The 19,492-nt window shown below is 33.9% G+C and overlaps 2 protein-coding genes across 3 annotated transcripts; both read left to right on the top strand.

The window, feature by feature from the left end:
• The first annotated feature begins 364 nt into the window (after window positions 1-364).
• Window positions 365-12,015, top strand: LOC142976030 (MORN repeat-containing protein 5-like). Of its 2 annotated transcripts, none has more exons than XM_076119226.1 (8): window positions 365-514; window positions 2,355-2,415; window positions 2,920-2,997; window positions 3,809-3,933; window positions 4,233-4,419; window positions 5,923-6,090; window positions 9,907-10,111; window positions 11,194-12,015. In XM_076119226.1, the coding sequence occupies exons 2-8, from the start codon at window positions 2,369-2,371 to the stop codon at window positions 11,746-11,748; spliced, it is 1,365 nt and encodes a 454-aa protein (XP_075975341.1). In that variant the 5' UTR covers window positions 365-514; window positions 2,355-2,368; the 3' UTR covers window positions 11,749-12,015. The 2 variants fall into 2 exon arrangements, with proteins under 2 accessions (XP_075975341.1, XP_075975342.1); XM_076119227.1 differs by lacking the exon at window positions 11,194-12,015 and adding an exon at window positions 10,610-10,871.
• Window positions 12,016-14,629: 2,614 nt separating this feature from the next.
• Window positions 14,630-19,452, top strand: LOC142976316 (dnaJ homolog subfamily C member 21). Its single transcript, XM_076119603.1, has 8 exons — window positions 14,630-14,745; window positions 14,838-15,074; window positions 15,190-15,334; window positions 15,538-15,685; window positions 15,884-16,098; window positions 16,919-17,143; window positions 17,482-17,853; window positions 18,612-19,452. The coding sequence occupies exons 2-8, from the start codon at window positions 14,884-14,886 to the stop codon at window positions 19,149-19,151; spliced, it is 1,836 nt and encodes a 611-aa protein (XP_075975718.1). The 5' UTR covers window positions 14,630-14,745; window positions 14,838-14,883; the 3' UTR covers window positions 19,152-19,452.
• Window positions 19,453-19,492: the final 40 nt, after the last annotated feature.

Raw genomic sequence — 19,492 nt, 5'->3', positions numbered from 1 at the left:
CAATATTTCGTAATAAATTCCAAGCACGTAGAGTACATACGGAAAGTTGCTGAGAGATAATAGTGTTAGTTTGCTCTATTCGATATTGATTAATCAACCAGCCGGGCGTCCATAGGTTTTGTTTCGCAACTCATTTTGTTATATGACTTAGAAAGCACTGGTAGATCCGACATTATCCGTTGTATATGTTTGCAATACTTATGTAACTTCGCCACATGGTAGCCATATGAACTAATTAATAAATTGGGGTTAGAAAATAAATGTGATATAAACTTTTTTCTCTCTCATTTATTTTTCTTATTGTTTAAAATAAGAACACAAATCTATGTACGCTTTTCCTCCAATCAGTGTCAATGTCAAAAAATGTCACATTGATTACGTCGCCGGGGCGTCTTACCGTTTTATATTTTACTTTTTTAAGTATAAAAAATGTTTTTATATAACATTACTTTGAATTTGTTATAAAAGATACGGAGCAAACTAGTGACCGACAATATATAATAGCAGAAACCAAGTACGTAAAGATTAACTTTTAAGTTTAGTTGTAGTAAAAAGTCTAAGTACACACGATTCGTTATCTATTTCGATGGGTCACGATCCTCAGAAATGAGGGCTAATGTTTTGAGAAGAAAAAGGTACCGATTCACGTTCATTACATATCCATCTTATTCTAAGAAAAGGCCCATCAGTGGCACAGTTCACAGGCATTGCATATATTATGACTAAACTTATCACACATTCCGTAAACAATGTATAATTTATTAAAAAGAACACATTTTAAAAGATGAGCATTTTACGAGACCTAGATTTCACCCACAAAGCTTGTTTACTGGGTTGAAAATATACAAAATTCTAATAACATGAGTTTATTCAAATAAAGCTCGCATGGTTGGGTATGGCTCGGGAAACATATTCGCGGGCAACGTTTTGAGTCATTTTGATACCGCCCGCTTGCCTTCGAACAGCTTGTGTGCTCGTTTCGCAAACGCCCGTTTTGAATTTCCCATTCAATTTGAGATGTAGCACTTTCATGTCTATGCTTATGTAATGAATGTTTTGTTTCTGTAACGATATATTCCTCAGCCTTTGAACTAGCTAGATGAATCTAAATCAATGCAGGCGAGTCAGCTATAGTTTTCAATGCTTTAATTCTAAAGTCTCAGTTGACGTTCAAATTAGAAACAATAAATTACAACAATACAACAATAAATTTGAAATACAACTGGTGCAGCTTACAAATAATTTTCTCCGTAGCTGATACAATAACCAAGTTTACTTCACTATAGGTTAGCACTTTCTAATTTATATGAGAAAATATAAAATGAACAAATGTTCATTTATTTCAATCATCAGATTCATGTTTACATTGGTACATGAAATTCCGCAATAGCAAAATTAGCAAATAACATCGCTGCAATGATTATTATGAGTCGGAAAATGATATGGAAGAGTTTGAAAAATGTTAATCGAAATCCTTCCGATTTTTCCAGAGCCGGACTTATCTTAGCTCCCTTTTAAGTCCAATAAACTTATTGTTCGATTCAAGTTTCACTCTTTCATTATAAATAATGCATGTGGCAGTGTCTGTGACCATGACCGAGCTCGCAACTAGAATACTAAGCTTTGACACAATGGGGTTCATTTCTCCAACGGATTTCCCGTCATCTTTGTTTTGGATCTCAAGCTTGATAAGTTTGAATAGTTGAAATAGCTCTTTTGAAATTATTGAGTCAGGTAAAACTACAATTACTTTAGTGACTGCTTGTCTGCTGCTGACAGGGCAAGATATCTCCTTTGCTTAAAATATCAGATAAATGTTTCTACCAGTTTCGTACCAGACGCATTGCATTTCAAAAATTGAACAGTAGGCCATAGATATTTTTTTCCGAAGTAGGCCACGTGCTAAGTTATAGACCTTCTTGAATACGTATAAAACTCGGCTCATGTTTATTAATGTGCACGAACTATGCCTGCCCCAACTTTTTCATAATCTAATAAGAACTATAGTCTAATCGCAAATTCAAAGTAGCGTAAAAAATAACCTTTTCTAAAGCTGCACGCTTCGCAAACATTTAGTTATTGAAGGACTATCGACTCTTTTTACTAGTCCAGAGATTCAAACACTACACGAACTGAATGACTAAGTACTTTGAAGAACTATTCGAGCGCGCAAATCGTTCTGCGTATTTACTAAAATTACTCGCAATCCCAATTTTGTGAGCACCTTTTGTTATTACAGAACGCAATAAAGGTCTGACTGTACAATTGGTTCGCCATTTTTGTATTGGGAAATAGGTTTACGATTTTTGAATATTGCCTCTCTGCGGTTTGTGATTTGGTTGTTTTGTTTACAGTACAGTGTACTACAATGCCGCCCACGCAGACCAAGAACAAAGGGGAAGTGAATTCGTCCTAGTAAGTTTGGACCTTTAACAACCGTGTTACCTATTTTGGGATTATTCTAGACACTATAATGCGTCTCAATTAACTCGTTTTTATAAAACGCAGTTTTTTTATAGTTCGCAGTTTTAGTAATTTTGTAAAGATAACACAATAAATATAAAGTCATATTAAGTTAGAATTTATGTGAATATTCCCTTACCCATAAATAGATTTTGATCTAGTCTAGCTACAAGAAACGCGTACATTTTGTAGCAAAAGTAAATGATAAAAACACAACCGAGACCGACCCAACTAACGTAAACTGACAAAAACACTAGACAGTTTTTCCCAAGCGATCTTCAAACAAAGTGAACGGATATGAAAAATAAATGCGGAAGTGTTGCTCCGAGTTCAAGTTGGACTGTCCCAAAAACTTTAAGAAATAGGGCACACTTGTGTTTATACTGTCGCAGTGCAGGCTAAGTAACCGTTACTAAGTAAACGGAGATATTTGGCTCATCACAACACACTTTGCAGTTGCGCTTCAGAGAAACGTGTGTCGCAATGGGAGGAGCTAATGAGGAAGTTCTCCCGCGCTCACGAAGAAGAATGCAAGTAAGTATTTCACAGGAACATGTTCTGATAAGTATTTAACTTGAAATGGGGCTCCAATTCGCAGCATTAAATATGCATACTCTCCTTCGCAGAATCTGTATGTAAAGCATTAATTCAATGAACCAATTCTTATCTCGGAAATGGCAGCGAATAATATCGACCAGTTTAATCTAAAATTGTGTATCTTCTTCTTGGAAGAACAAAGTATTAAATTGAGCATAAAAGTAAAATTCGAAGGAAGTAGTAAATTAAATCAGAGTCGCTCTGACTCTTAAAGACGACTGAGCGTTGCAACAATGTCTAGATAATTTTATTCGTACTTAGTTTCTTTAGAGCAACCTGTACAAGTCCTCAGTACTGGTTACATTGTTGTAACTATGTTGGATATTTTCGGAGACAATCTATCCCCAGGCATATTTAATTATATTATAATTTCATCAAGTCTCATAAATTTCATCTCCAAATGAAATAACCATTTCAATAGCTCCATTTAATTTGTACTGCGCGTTCGTGATTTTTTACATTACAAAGACTCGTATTACAATTACATTAACAATTAATCACCAACTGCAATAAAGGCATTATAAAAACGAACCCTCGTATTCATAAACACACTATAAAACTATTTTAGTTAAAAAGCTACTATAATATGTTTTCTCTTTTTACCCTAAGGAGTGAAAGAAACAAAACACTTTATAAGCCTTTCATAACTTTATATATTTTTATGAGTAAGATGGTAAGCAAATACGTGGAACTAAAATAAGCTTTTTAGATAACTACACGAGATATTTTTCGAATATTTTTTTCTCAGGACTGTAAAACTAGACATACCTCGTGCTTACCGATCAACGAAGTACTTCCCAACCGGATCAAAATACGAAGGCACTTGGGACGTCCTGGGCATGAGTGGCTTCGGAACATACACATTCCCCAATGGTAATAACAAATTGATTCTGCTACGATAGTTCTGTTCAAGGTATTACAATTAGAATAGCAATCAATCGGCTATTCTTGTTCGTTTTATCGCCTTGAAGCAACTAGCAAGCATATAATTAAGTCAGAATTGTTAAAAGGAACACTTACTGGTTACAGCTAATTTGCAGTTAAAATTATTTCTAGTAATTAGCATAAAATGATTTTAAACCCCGTTTTGATGTAGACCGGACAGCACTTTAAAAGGTTCCGTTCCCACAGTATAACACGATTTTCTTCTGTTTTCCCTTCCTTTCTTATAGGAGTTGTTTATGCTGGAGACTTCGAAGACGGGATGTTCCATGGGAATGGAGAACTCATATATCCAGACGGCACGACGGTAAAGGGACATTTTTACAAAGGTGTCATGCTGGACAGAAAACTCACTTTCGCTGATGGATTAGAGTATGAAGAATTCAGCTGGCAGTATTGTAAAATACCTGATAGAAGGTAACCATACCTTAATTGAATTAGTTGAAACAGTAGTAGAAACACAAATAATTTATCAATAGTTTACCAAAACAGATTACATTTGGATTAAACATTAATGTATTTATTTCTACAACATGATCTACTTATAATATCGACAGTGTAGCTATTAATATCCGCTGACATCATGCATAATACAATCCCAACAGGCCAATATAAATTATATTTCTGTACCACTTAAAGTTAATATTCAGCGGTAAATCGCTAGCCGCATGCAGTCGGCACAACACAACTCGAAAATTTAATTAGTATCCCAACTTTCAATGCGAATTGTAATCAAATAAAACTTACATTACCATAATATACCCGAAAGTTGAAAGAGCACGAAATAACACTACGGTCATACTAAATTTGCATTTTTTTTCTCATGTTCGTAATACGACATACATAGTTTGAACCCTCTTCTATACCCAAGGCCGGAGTAACACGGTTAGGGACCCAAAAGTTATACAAAACCACGGGAACATTTTCCAAATTGAATGTGAAATTAGATTATAATCTAGGACTCGTTACAGTGCGTATTGTCCGCGGATTTGCTCCACGTGAGCCTTACGCCAGGAATACTTTCAGTTAAGTATACCGCTTTAATAAGATTGAATGGGCTCTACAGAAATTTTCTTTAGTATAAAATTGTATGATACAAACAGGCTGAGAGATTTTTCGCAGCACAGTTATTATAAAATGATATATTAACTTATTTAAAAAGTAAAGGTACTATAAAAAGCTGAAAGAAAAGCTTTTTTAGTAATATATTTTTATGGACACGCGTATCAAAACAGTTCCTCATTATTTACGATATATTACTACACAGATATTAGGCACCTGTATGCCGAAACCGTCTCATAAAACGCCCTTTTTCTTTTACCTACATACATTTATGAGATGAACGAGATATTAACGTGGAATTACATCTCATCCCGTAACAAAATGGCGGGAATGAATCGTGCGCCTGAAATATTTGCCGCGCAATTTTTTCCTCTTAGACTAATCGTCTATCGTGGCGATTTGTTTTACTTATGAATATTCCGAAAGAGCTTTATATTGTAATGAGTATAAATGGCCATGGATTTTTGCTCCTTTTGTGTCTCAATGTGCGCAGGAATAAAGTTTCCACATATTTTGTCGTTTATACTTTTGAAAGTTATACAAGTAAGGTTTGTTGGAAAACTCACGTACAAAATTATACCACTTGAAATAAACAGGCTACTTTATTTAGGTAAGTTTAGAGATATAAGTATAAATACACAAACTAACTAACTTCAATGCTTACTATATTTGGGCAATATTTTACCTTGGATATTTCCCTACCTAAATCAATTTGAACAAAAAGGTTTTCACTATAAAACGCTCATCATGACGGACATAAGACACCCAAAAAAATCTGAAAGTAAATTCATAAAAAATCTGCCCAATTTTTCTTTTCCTTACCATTTATGGACTTTCTAAACTGCTCTTTTTGTCCAGGTACACGATAGAATACGACTACGGCCTGGAACCGGCTGGTCAGTCGAACATCACCGCTGAGCAGCCACCCCGGGAGATACCGCCAGGGTTCTATGACACCGGTGACGGATTCTACAACCCTCGCACCAAGAGCGTGTACAGGGCCGATGACCTCAATATTATTATAAGGTAACACTTGAAAATCCCCAACCCGCACTTAGCCAGCTTGGTGGACTAAAGGTCTAATCCTTCCCTCGTTTGGAAGGAGACCCTTGCCAGGCAGTGGAACAGTAAAAAAAACACAGATTTGTAAACATTTAAACAGTCTATTTTGTGTTGTAATATGTGTCGTTATCAGAAACATTACTTACTCCTATGGTGTTAATGAAACTAAAAAAGCGTTTATCGGACTTTCTTGCACGTCATTTGATTAAATAATGAGTTTTTAAGTTTATTCTAGACAACATTTTGAGAATTGTCAGATAAATGTTTAGAGAATAATTATGTCTAATAGTTATCTGAACATGAGCGATTCGGTGCTTATAATACCTAATAATTATAAGCTAGGTATCACTCATAAAATTAACTTAATGGGTTTATTAATATCAGTAGTGTTGTTTTTCTTCGATATATTTTTATAGTTAAAACATGCATACGTCTCGCCCATTTGAATTGTAAAACATATTGTATTGGAAAAGTCCGCGAAACAAAATCTTTTGAGAAACTAGTCGACATAAAATACGGAAGGATAAGCCTCGGTGAGACGTACGTCTTCAACTTTGAGAACTTTGGATAAAGAGCTTCGATATGTTTCAGAAGACAAGGAATATGTTTAACTTGTCCCTGTTTGTGGCTTTACTTTCAAAACATTTTTGAAATAAATGCATGTATTACAAAAAACAATATTTTTGTAATAACTGCAAGAATACAGCGCGTTTGCGTAAGTAGTTATTTCATCTAAAATGCATACTAATATTAGTGTGCATACTGTGTTTGTTTGTTCGTTTATCCTTTAAAACAACTTAATCGATTTCAATAAAAATTAAAGATGACCCCATAGACTACATAGAGTACATATTCAATAAAGCGCAGTCAAAGCCGCGAGCCTAAGCTAGTTTGTTATAAAATTATGCAATAATAAAGCAATTACGTATCATTAAAATATTAGATGTGCAACTCACCAATCACAGAATATAATCGCATCAAACTTATCGATTACTAACCAAATTAGAGCCTTGTATCGCACGAGCAAATAATAGCGAATTGAATATTTCATAAAGTCAAATATCGCGCTGCTTTCGGTATACGAGTTTAATTAGTGATCCGTCGAAACGCACGGTAATTGCCATGTTAATTGACTCGCTGATTGGTGGCTGTCGGCTGGTCCCTTCGCCCGGTAAGTCTATGGATAATTCACGGTTATTGCTCATGGTGAAATTATACATTACAGCTAGAATTCTGATGAAATATCTGGTCAGTCGAGATGTCATAAATAACCCGTACTTTACAGGTCTTCGGATCTTATTAAACGCCGTTCTTGCGGTTTGTGAATACTAAAAAGGAACAAAAAAATGTGGCGTATTTTCAAAGTTATATTCTGTAGTTGTACTTACATGGAAACGCAGGGAGGGAGCGCCCTAGAAAGACATACACAGATCATATCGGCGATGTCTTGAAAGAGGTCAGGTAGGTAGGAAGTTTGTAAGGATCGTACCAAGTGGCACTCTTCCCTATGGGAAAATGGAGTGATATTATTTATATGCAGGTATGCTCTTTATGACTGTGTGTGGCAATCACACCTACCTAAAGTCTTACAAAATATCACAAAACAATTTTATACAAAACGGAACCCTAAAATCGGAACAGATAAGCAGATTATTCACGCTTATTACATTCAATTACAAGAAACACTACGAAAGAAAAAAATAAGAGAATTCATAACCGAACCGTTGTTTTAGACGTGGAAATATTTATGCAGCTTATGCCGTTATTGCCCTTTCTTTGTTTAGCCTTTCTTCTCAAGTAATTCTTCGAATAAATAACGCTGGGAAATGGAGAGATTTTTCCTATCCGCGGTTACCTTTTTCATCTTAGACATTTATACGGAAACATCATTATTTTTGTAGTATTTATTATGTATATTTTGTAAAAAAGTAAGCAGCAATAGCCGAGTGGTGGAATCATTATCCTCCTAAGCAATTTCGAACAAACCAGTAACGTTTTGAAATAGATAAGCATAATAATATGACTTGCTTTAATTGTGAACGAAACATCTTGATGACATTGTACGCCCAACAGTTCTTCGAAAGAGCTCTGAAAGGAATGCAAGGTCTCCAATCCACACTCATTTATCACGAGAGATAACCTTTCTTTACTATAGTTTGGATATACAGTTTTATTTTATATCCTACATCTCATCAAAACATGAGCTAATTACGTGACATTACAAGAATTCTACTTAAAACACTTATCCTTCTGTTAGTTGGTCACAAAGTATTGTCTTGGGCTCCATTTTTTCGCGGCAACGAGCCGAGAGTAATCTAGCGTCGTGTTGCTAAAGACATTTGGGACGCCGAGGGAAACATTACACGGTACCTCTAATAGGCATGTGGACATAGAAATAGATATAGTAATTACTACGCCGGTAATGTGATGTTCACACGTGAAAGTAGGGCAGGATGTTATAGACGAGAGATCTTTATGTGATAGACAGTCATTTTATGTGCCTTTGAAGCTCTTTTCAAGAACAAAACTTAAGAAAATTATTCACTTTTATTGAAAGTAAAAAGTTGTTGACATTCAAAACGCGAAAAGCCATGTAAAGGTACAATTAAATGTTTTGATTACACTGTTTACGCATCTTTCGTCAGGTCAAACCTTTTACCAATTTATTTCATGGTTAATCGGATCCACACTTCAAATGTCATTATTTAGAAACACATAATGCTATGGGAATTGAAAATACATTATAGGTAAATATGTATATTATAGGTACGATGTTGCAACACAGCTTATTGTTACTAATCAACCTACAGTCGCTACAACTACTTTGTAAGCTGTTTGTCTCTATGGTCCAGGCTTAGTGTATGTGTAAGTGATAACCACGACGTTGCGGGTTTAGTTCAAGGATTGGATAAAGTGTAATTACGTATTTTAGGCTCTGTGGAAGTATAGCAAACGGTTGAAAATAGTATCGTCTTCCTTTTTATAGAATCAAAAGTATATTAACAAAACATGTGTGTACTTCAAATACCTGTCTACAATTCTAGGCAGATCAGGTTTGGTACAATAAGAACTACTTATATCAACAGAAATCATTAAATAAGACCCTTATTCGTTGTAATAGTAATTACAGGGACTGTTGTATGTAATGTCACACTAATAGCCCGAGTCCCATCGCGCCAGAGGTGTAGATTCACTTTTATCTACACATTAACGCGCTTTACGAGCTAGCCTATTGTCTGGACTTTCAGCAAGAAAATTGCCTAACTCCAGACTGTCTTAAACTTAGTACTTTGTAGTGAAAACTTAATAAGGTTAGAAAGCAGTTAATATATTTTGTTATTACGTTAATTCTTGCAAAATAAGCAAATTATGTAAAAATATATTCATCTCAAGTATTTAGATTTTTTTTATAAACACCATCTAGGAGAAGTGATAGTAGAAAGTATTGTGAAAAATAGGGATGGCATACAAGGGGATGATATCGGACCGTTCATATCCAAAATTTTAGACTAGTAATTGTTTCCGAGTTGTATGTAAACTTTACCATAATTCAGTTGGTATCACCAACATTGGAGAACTATGTTTTATTGTCTCTTAGATATCGATATCTGATTTATAAAAAAAAAATGCGTTATACTATTTATGTAGCAGTCAAGTGTACGATGGTAAGCGTAGATTTAACTAGATTTACCTAGTATTGCCACTTGAAAGCTACCGCCCCTACAAAAATATTTTCAGAACCCTATTGGGAAACTAACAATAAATCTCTGTTCTAAACAGATCACCATCAGTCCGCGAGCAGAAATGGATCATCGAAAACTGTCGCACGAACCCTGACGTGATACTCGGACCTCGCAGAGACCTCTACGAGACTTGGTCAGAGCCGCAGGTCGTCAAGCCTCCCGTGAAGAAACCAGCTGCATGCACGAGGGCCCATCCCACTGCTAGAAAACGTTCCGTATACGATACTGACTTCAATGTTAGCGTAAGTATTCATGATTTGTCTTCGTAAGGTGATTTAGTGTAAGCATCTTGGTATTGTTCTTAAGCATAGATTTTATTACGGCTTGCGTATATCACCTTATCAATAAATGTGGCGTAAGTTTGAATATATTTTTTTATTCGACTCAAGGCATAACCAGCAGTGGGAAAGGAATGGATTACAAAAATAAATTGTCGAATTAATCGATGTTATGGCTCTTTATCAGTGAAAAAATCAGGAATTACTACTCCGACCTTACGTCACGTTTAATAAGGAAGATAGAGACTCAGCCATAGTAATATTGAAATTTCTTGCATTGCCTATCCTTCGATATTATTATATTTGATTTCGAAGCCACAAAGCTTTTCATATCAAGGCCATCATATCAAAGCTATTTTCGTTATTAAGATAATAAATGGACTCTGATAAGAAAATTAAATGTTAAAACTAAGACACTGTATTCTTCATAATATTATAATAATATTTTTGTCTCATCTCCAGGATTTTAAATTTATTTTCGATACGAAAGAGTCTTCGGGTTCATCAAGCTCTACGTTAGATTAATTCACGATTATTTAATATTAAAGCACATTGTGCCAAGGGAATGTAATGTATCGCCTTTAATTTGATCTTAAGAGAAGTTCTGTTTTAGTTTTAACGTATAATTTACAACTTTATTGCATTTAACATTAGATGTATTTTGTGGCGATGCGAAATAATGCCTTTAATTTGTTCTTAAGAAGAGTTTTGTTTTAGTTGTTAATTAATAAACTTTTAATACTGAATCTAAATATTTTATTTGTAAAAAAGTGTCAACCAACATCAGCTGGTCATCCTGTGTACTGATTTTGTAAACCATAGTAAATACATCTAGATCAACAGTTTTAAATATCAGCTGTTTCTATGGGAAGCCGGTAACCAGGGCATTCATGCATAAGGATGGAAGCACTTTACGCAGATACAAATAAACTTATCTTAATTTTCTAGTTGACACAAAATGTGTAAAGGGATTTAATTTTTAACGAGCCATAAACGCCCTGACTTTTTTATTTATTTTTAACAAAGTTTTTTTTATTTTCCTGCAGGGATCCTTCTACATCGCCGGCCAGGATCCGCGGAAATCAGATCTATATGACAGGTGGCAAGGCAAACAATTACTTACATATGACAATTTCAACAGATCACCGTCATTCCTTAATGTTAACGATTTAACCGATGACGACCATTCTCATGATTCCAAAGTAGATTTAACTGAACTCAAAAAGATAGCATCAAAAGATAATAAGACGCCTTCAAAAGCATCGGTCGAAACATTATCAAATAAAGTTCCAGTTAATAATAAAAATGCATATGGTAAAAAAATATCTCGTGTCAAAATGATGTCCGTATCTGAAAGTTTGGAGGCCAGTAAAGGACACACGGGCAGGTCACTCGTCGATTTGAAAAGTCATGCGATTGGTGACGAAAGTGTTTCTTACGCTTCCATTGCATCTGACAATTTTGATTCTAAATCTCCATTTGTAAAGAGAAAGTCTCACACAGTTCAAGAAAATACTTCTCACCCTTCTTTGGTATCTGAAAAATTATATATCAAACCTCCGTATCCAAAAAAATCGACTACTTTCCAATATTTTACATGATACAAATACATTAGGGTTGTTATTCTCATTAAATTAATGTAATCGTAACCTAACTTTTTTTCTGCAGAAGTACCGTTATAGTTAGTTTATTTTATTTTTATATAATTATATTACTTAGATATATTTACATTTATAAATCGTTTAGATTATATTCTTTATTTTTAAATTATACAAAAATACATAAAAAAACAAGTTACTTTAGTGTAGGGTAGAGAACTGTACTTTAGTAAACAAAACACATAATATATTAATCTTCAGTCAAATTCTAGTATATAAAATAAAAAATCTATAAAATAATCTTTGAAATGTAACATACTCATGACTGTCATTATATTATTATGTTAATAATTTTATTAATAAATTGTTTACTCCGTTCAATGGTCTTCTTTTTATAATCAACTTCATTCCGACTTTAACACATAGGTGAAACTGTTATTGCAGTCGTACTTCAAAATAAGCCTCGGTTTACAAATGCAGCTTTTATCTTCTATGAAATCTTCATTAAAATCATTAATTTCATCATATTAATATTAAGTTTTTTCTCATTTAATTATATCGAGGTACAAAGGTCTGTAATGCATCCTAAAACTGACTGCCTATCATCAGATTCCGTGTTCGATTCCCAAGTTGGGCGAGGTACTAATCTTTCAAAATCTTTTCTAATGAAATTTATGTTAGAATATTCCTCAATAGTTTGGAATTTGGCCCGCAATTTGGTAAAGGGTCCAGTTAAATGGCAGTAGGCTCGCCATCTATTACATGGGACTTAATTTGTTAATGGCGAAACGTGGACGTATTTCATACACCTCTGCGTATAACAGAAGTGATATTACGTATGAACAATAATAAAATAACGATTAATCGTTTATGTACCAGGTCTCAGTGTCGAATTACTAAGTCTGAACGCTTGAATGCATCGCCATCCAGAGCAAGAATCACGACAGTAAGAAAAGCGAAAAGTGTTTATTTGGCGCAAGAGTGATCCGTGGATCTTATAATATTCCTTAATTTCAAGTTTTTTAGTAGTATTCGTTTATAGTATGGTACTTACTTAGTTTTCTAATAATATTAATTCTTACTATCTAGGCTGCCGGGCACAGATCTATAAGTACGCGGAGAATATCCGATACGATCGATTGTTGAATATTATTATTATGATCTAGCCTACTTCTTCGATCGCTATAGTCATCTTACACATTCAAGAAGTCTTTGGAGAACTCATTGATACAAATAAATAGCACTGTACCCTATATATATTTTACCCCAATACCTATAGGTTGCACTTACCTTCCTATTTCCAGTAGCCCAACTTGACTTGTGCCCGGTGTGAATTTTGATAAATCCATCCATGACAATTCGTGGCATGATATTATAGGCATGTTAGTCTTACTTACGTTATAAACATTTTATTTATAATTTTATTATTGTTTTATTTTTTTTGCTCAAGTAGAGAGGTGATTGGGCTTACTTTTAAACAAAAGCACTTAGGTACTTATAATAGGTTCTTGGTATTTATTTTGAAAATTGATACTTGATACTTACTATACAATATGCATATCGTAATGGTTATACCAGAGCTAAATTCTTAAGAAATCGTTATATCTGCGGATCAATGACGTTGCTTTCTTAAAGTTTCGAGTAAAACAGCGAGCCAAAGCTAGTTTTAAGTAAACACACAACTAGTATGATGGGGTCTACGTGGAGCTTCAGGCGTCACGAGGTCGTGACCATTTATCGTGACGCTTATCACAAGTTCGCATTAATTTTGCGAAAGATAATTACGACAAAACAGCTCAGGGCTACGAAGCTGCGGAGCCCTTATTCCTTTTGGGGAAAATTTAAAATACCAATTTGCATTCTCGAGCGCAATTTGTTCTAATTGAAGTACGAGTTTAATTACAGAAACATTGAGTTTGCTACACAATAATAATAATCAGCCTTGTTTTTGTTTTGTTGTTCCAATTCAGATGCTTCTTAACTGAAAACAAATGTTCTCTAGGTTATAATTTGGAATCTGCACTTCTTTACAATGTAGGTAACTGCCAAGGAGGCTATCTTGTAGTGTCAGATAAACTACTAAACCGATTTAGATGAATTGTAGCATTGCACTATACTATTATTCTGCGTGAGCCCGCGGTTTAAACTATTATTATTCCTCTTAACGGTACCTATGTATGCTTTCATCGTTGAGACTATTCGTGCCCAAAGACCTGGCATTTTTTATCCGCATAGGTACCACGGGGTTATTATTGTACTACGTACTGTTAAGTAAGAGAATCTAATATGTTTTTTCAATTTAGCAAGACTCAAGCTTTTTAGTAAAACTAAGGTACTATTAACCTTTTACTGGTTCAGATAAAAGGTTTGTCTGAAAATTACACACACATGCCTACTACACACCTAGATTGGAAACGTAGATTTCCTTATCGGGTTTTTATAGAGTGTATTCTTTGTCTACGAACCCCGGAGCGAAGCGCGATATGCAAGTACATTATGTAGGTAACGTTAGGTAGATTTATTTTTTTACATTAAACTCTTTACTCTTATACTCTGTAAACAAGTGTTAAAACGATTATTGATATTTTCTAACGATAAAAGTTTTTTTAAGTTCAATCATAGTTGTATCTACGTGAAATGAAACGTTCTGTATTTGACATACATTAAATAATTGCCATTACAGATAATCTTCTTAAATCTACATATTTGTCTTATTATTTTCTAATATGTATTAAGGTACATTCCATCTTAAATACGAAATGAACAATGAGTAAGTAATCAATAATTAAAATATCAATGTTCACATTATTTCTCAATTCTAAAAAGCTTTCACTCAAAGCAGCTGAAAGCTCTTAATAAGTGGCAACTCTAAACAGGAAAAAACAAACCAGAAAGAAGCATGGACGTCGTGTCTTTTTCGCTGAAATCTTCAAAATAGATCGATATTATTTTCCTGTGAAAATCGTATTGTAAAACACGGAAAGTTCCTCTTTTAGTTAGGTAGCTAAGTGGTAAAAGTAATATGTAATTGACACCTTTACCTATATCGGAAAAATAAGGTTCTTTTTCAGTTCAGGTTAATATTTTAACAGGCTGTGAAATATTGTGAAAGTGCACATAGAATGATAATATAATAAAATGAAGTGCCACTACGAAGTATTGTGTTTGCCGAGAGAAGCGACTGGCTCTGAAATAAAGAAGGCGTACCGGCGCCTTGCACTGCAATGGCATCCGGACAAAAACTTGGAGAATTCGCAAGAAGCTAAAGAACAGTTTCAGTTGGTGCAGAACGCATATGAAGTGCTTTCTGATCCCCAGGAACGTGCATGGTAAGATTTTCTAGAGTATTTCGTAGTTAATTAATCTTTAACATGTTAAAACTGTTTAATTTTTATATAATTTTGACATTTGTAATTGAATGGCTATGTTTACTTGTGTTTCTAGGTATGACAACCACAGAGAACAGTTGTTACGCGGGGCTGGCAGCTCTTACAATGATGACAGTGTTGATGTTTACCCCTACTTCAGTCCCAGCTGCTACAAAGGTTTTGGGGATGATCCTCAAGGGTTCTATGGCGTTTATAGTGAGGTAAATAATCACTATTGCACAATATTGATTGGTGCATGTTAATTAACTTTTCAAATTGTTTGTGAAATAAACTTATGTTAAATCATATAAAAGTGAATGGCAAATAAAGCCAGTGATTGAATAATTATCTGATTTTCATTATACATTAATCTTTAAATGCTAAATAATTACTTCGATTGTGGATATAATGTAATCGTTTACAGCTTTTCTCCAAACTGGCAACAGAGGAAGCGGACTTCCTCGATGATCCAGAAGAAGTTGCCAATATTCCCAAGTTTGGCAATTCTACAACTCCTTATGAAGATGTACATGAATTTTATGCTTATTGGATGTCATTCTCTACTAATAAGAGTAAGTCATTTTCTATTTCACAATATTACACTAAGTTATATCCAGATTTCAGCTTCATTTTATTGGTTAGTGTCTTAATATGGCACTATAACAGTTTAATCATCACATTATTGATATGAAAAGTTGCAACATTATTCAGCAATTCAACATTTTGGTACTGCTATACTTTTCCGAGATTAACTGTGTTTTTTTTTTCAGGTTATGTGTGGTTAGATCAGTATGAAATATCTCAGGGTGATAATAGAAAGGTTATAAAGTTAATGGAGAAGGAAAACAACAAGATAAGGCAGAAGGCTCGCAAGGAACGTAATGAAGAGATTAGGCGACTTGTGAGCTATGTACGTAGGAAGGATAAGAGAATTATTCAGCACACCAAACTGTTGCAGCAGAAGGCTGAAGAGAATAAGAAAAAGGTGAGAATAGTATTTTTTTTTTATAGTCAATTCAGTTATGTTGTAACTCTACCTACATATCTGGTTAAGTAGTAGGCTCTCCTTGAGTTGTTATTATATTCTTTGGCGAATTCTAAATGTCATGGAAAAGCCTTTAATTTTTACATTATTTTATCTTGTATAAATGCAACACTATCAGCTTTTAAGTGAAGTATGTAAACATAAAGTGTAAAAGAGTAATAATAATTATTTTGAAGTGTCATTTAAGATTCTTTAGTATTGATAATATGCATACACTACAACATTAAAAAAAATAACCTTATTATCTTACTAAGCTTCATAATAAATATTTTTTCTAAGTAATATGGGCTGTAATTTTGATAATTTGTGGGCAATATAAAGGTCAAGACCCTTTGAACTTTATTTGTGGGTTCAATTCACTCCGCTCCCACCACAGGAGTAAAATTAGCATTATTCTAAAGGTCAACAAATTTATTAATATATTAGCTTCAAATTATTCACTTTCAAGCATATTATGAGTTTATTACAATGTTATCACAGATAATTCTAAATTATTTGTTGAATGAATGTCCATAAATTATAGGCACTTAATAAAATTTTATGAGGAATTCAGAGCTTCTGAAAATGTATTAGATAACTAAACAGGTGGTATTTTAACAACTTCTATTAAACCTTAGCTATCACTACATCTTATGACTAGATTATCTTACATAAAGCCACATGCTGTGAAACTAGCCCTTCATATTCCTTGAAAGCCAATCATATGATTATTCTTTTTCCTAAATTAAGATGTATAACACATATTCTGTTTATTCTTCAGGCTGAACAAGTAAGAAGAGAAAGAATAATTCAAAGGCAGAAGGAAATAGAAGAAGCTAAGAAGAAAGAAGGAGAGAGTTCATTCTTGCAGAGTGATGACTATCAGAAGAAGCTGAGTGAGATCGAGTCACTCTTAGCTGAGGAGTTTGGATTGTCTTCTGATGATGATACTATCAGTGAGGGAGGCATGGAGAGCAGCAATGAAGAAAGTTCCAAGACTGAGGAGGTAAGACAATATAGATTTTACTTATTCTGACTAGTGAATCATGAAATTTCCAAGTTCTAAATAATTGTCCAAATCAAACCTTTTGTCCATCTGGTACCATATAAGGTACACTGTACCAGGTGGACAAAAGGTGTAAGTAAGTAAGGGTGTAAGTAAAAGGTGCAAGTAGTAAATACTTTTGCAATTTGTAGAGTATCTAAAAATAAAACCTTTTACATAATAAAAAAATCGTTCTTTCGTAGTAACGATATAGTAGAATTGTGGATATAAATTTATTTTTGATGTTAAATCTCTTATTGTTTAGAGTATTCATTACAAACTTAATTTTATAATTACAGGCCAGTGAAGCTTCAAAGGCAACAGCAAAATCATCAGCAAAATCCAAACCTAACATGAAGAATCTGTACTGTTCAGCTTGTAATAAACTATTCAGGAATATCAATTCATTTGAAAATCATGAAAACAGTAAGAAACATAAGGAGAATGTTGCTAAAATGACTTTAGAAGATGACATTGAGTTATCGGACAATGATCATGAGGATGTTGATGATGAAGCTGATGAGGGGGGGCAAGCTGATGGTGGGGCAGCTCCTAAAGTGAATGGACAGACAGAGGAAGAAAGTGGAATGGGGAATTCAACTTCAGATATTGAAGATAATGAAAGAGATGATGTTAGGAGTGATGATGATACAGAGCAATCTGAAATTCAGGTAATAATATTCTGATTTAGTATTTTAGATGTTAGTCATAGACAAAAAATCCCTCATTAGAATTTATTGGTCTTTGACTCATTTCTGAAATGGTATGTTTATGGTATCTATGACAAAAGTAACTGACATATTATTTAGTCTTATGTGTCAAACTAAATTACATCAAATATCCAATATGATAAACAATGTGTTTTTGTGTAAAGTAGCCTCATATTATGGTCTCAATTAATGCCAAATGTTACAAAACAAAATAGTATACCTATAACTTTATTTATCTATATTCAACTCAAAATCTCAAAATGTAAAACCACAGAAACACTTCTATTCTTTATCAAACATTGCACATAGCAAAATTCTATAAAACTTAGGCTATGTCGTAGTCGATGTAATTAATTTAAATCATTAGCAGTGTGTCTTCATATAAATATAACATCTTCATAAATTATTAACAGAAATGGATACATTGGATACATCGTCACTGGAAGCGGTACTTGTTTATTTATTTATATCAATATATTTGTATTAAGCCTTTTCAATGCAATTAATCGTAGTCTGTAGCTGCGTAGCTGCTGGGTGAATTTGATGAAATGATCTCTTCCCAGAATGAAGGAAATGGGCTAGGTTTTAAATCAACTTTGACTAATTTATTATATCAAACAATAGATTTAATTTTGTGTCCCATGTATATCTCTACATTAAGGCATGAAAGGGGCTACACACAATCATGTACTCAAAACATTTTTTTTTTCATATTTCAGGCTCTCCCAAAGAGTCAAAAGAAAAAGAAAAATAAGAAGAAGTCATTCATACCAATGCCAGAAAGTGAAGGTAATGACAGTCATGACGAAATGAGTTTCAATGAAATAGAGGGACCATCTCGCAGCAGAAAGGCAAAGAAGTTTAATATGCTGAAGAGTCAGATACAGGCTAAGAAAGAAGCCAACTTGAAGAAAGGATCTCAATCTCAAACGTCTACAGAAAACTTATATGAAGTTTCAAGCACAACACCTACTGATGACGCATTAGGGGAGACAGCATTGCCCAGAGACAGGCCAGCTTTACCCAAGTCTCAGAGGAATATGAAACCAAAGAAAACAGTAGAACGGAAACCAGCAAGGAATAAGACAAGTGAGACAGAAGACTCAAGCACTGCATTGACTTTACGGTGTGCTGTCTGTGAGACAGACTTTCCATCTAAAAATAAGTTGTTTGAACACTTAAAAAAGACAGGGCACTCTGTACCTTTACCACAAACTAGCTTCACACAAACTAGGAAAGGTAAGAGAGCCAATAGGTAAACATGTGCAATTTAGATAGGATGGAAGTATTAACTAATCATTGAGAATCAATTGGATTTTCTTTAAAATCTTTACAAGTTGTAAAAGTGACTTTATCAATCTATTTATTAAAATTATGATCACTGTCATTAAAACTATGCCTAAATGAATTTTGTGTTTTTTTGTAACCCACTAATCCTGAGTATTGCAGGTTACTTCTAATATTCTGTGAAGTTACAATGACTATGACGATTTGTCTGTGGTGACCTACTTGAATCCAAATTTGACTGGTGCTGGTGCACCCAGATCAGATCAGAGATGGCTTTACAACCAATTTTATCAGAAAACCTGTCAGTTACATT

The sequence above is a fragment of the Anticarsia gemmatalis genome, chromosome 10 (genome assembly GCF_050436995.1).
Source record: "Anticarsia gemmatalis isolate Benzon Research Colony breed Stoneville strain chromosome 10, ilAntGemm2 primary, whole genome shotgun sequence".
NCBI lineage: Eukaryota > Metazoa > Arthropoda > Insecta > Lepidoptera > Erebidae > Anticarsia > Anticarsia gemmatalis.
The sequence above is the reverse complement of the archived record's forward strand: the minus strand, read 5'-3'. Positions and strand labels throughout refer to the sequence as shown.

Coding starts and splice junctions, on each gene's coding strand:
- LOC142976030 (XM_076119226.1), top strand. CDS start 2,369: ATGCCGCCCACGCAGACCAAGAACAAAGGGGAAGTGAATTCGTCCTA. Junction 2,998..3,808: donor GCTCACGAAGAAGAATGCAA/GTAAGTATTTCA, acceptor TTTTTTTCTCAG/GACTGTAAAACTAGACATAC. Junction 6,091..9,906: donor GACCTCAATATTATTATAAG/GTAACACTTGAA, acceptor TGTTCTAAACAG/ATCACCATCAGTCCGCGAGC.
- LOC142976316 (XM_076119603.1), top strand. CDS start 14,884: ATGAAGTGCCACTACGAAGTATTGTGTTTGCCGAGAGAAGCGACTGGC. Junction 17,144..17,481: donor AAAGTTCCAAGACTGAGGAG/GTAAGACAATAT, acceptor TTATAATTACAG/GCCAGTGAAGCTTCAAAGGC. Junction 17,854..18,611: donor CAGAGCAATCTGAAATTCAG/GTAATAATATTC, acceptor TTCATATTTCAG/GCTCTCCCAAAGAGTCAAAA.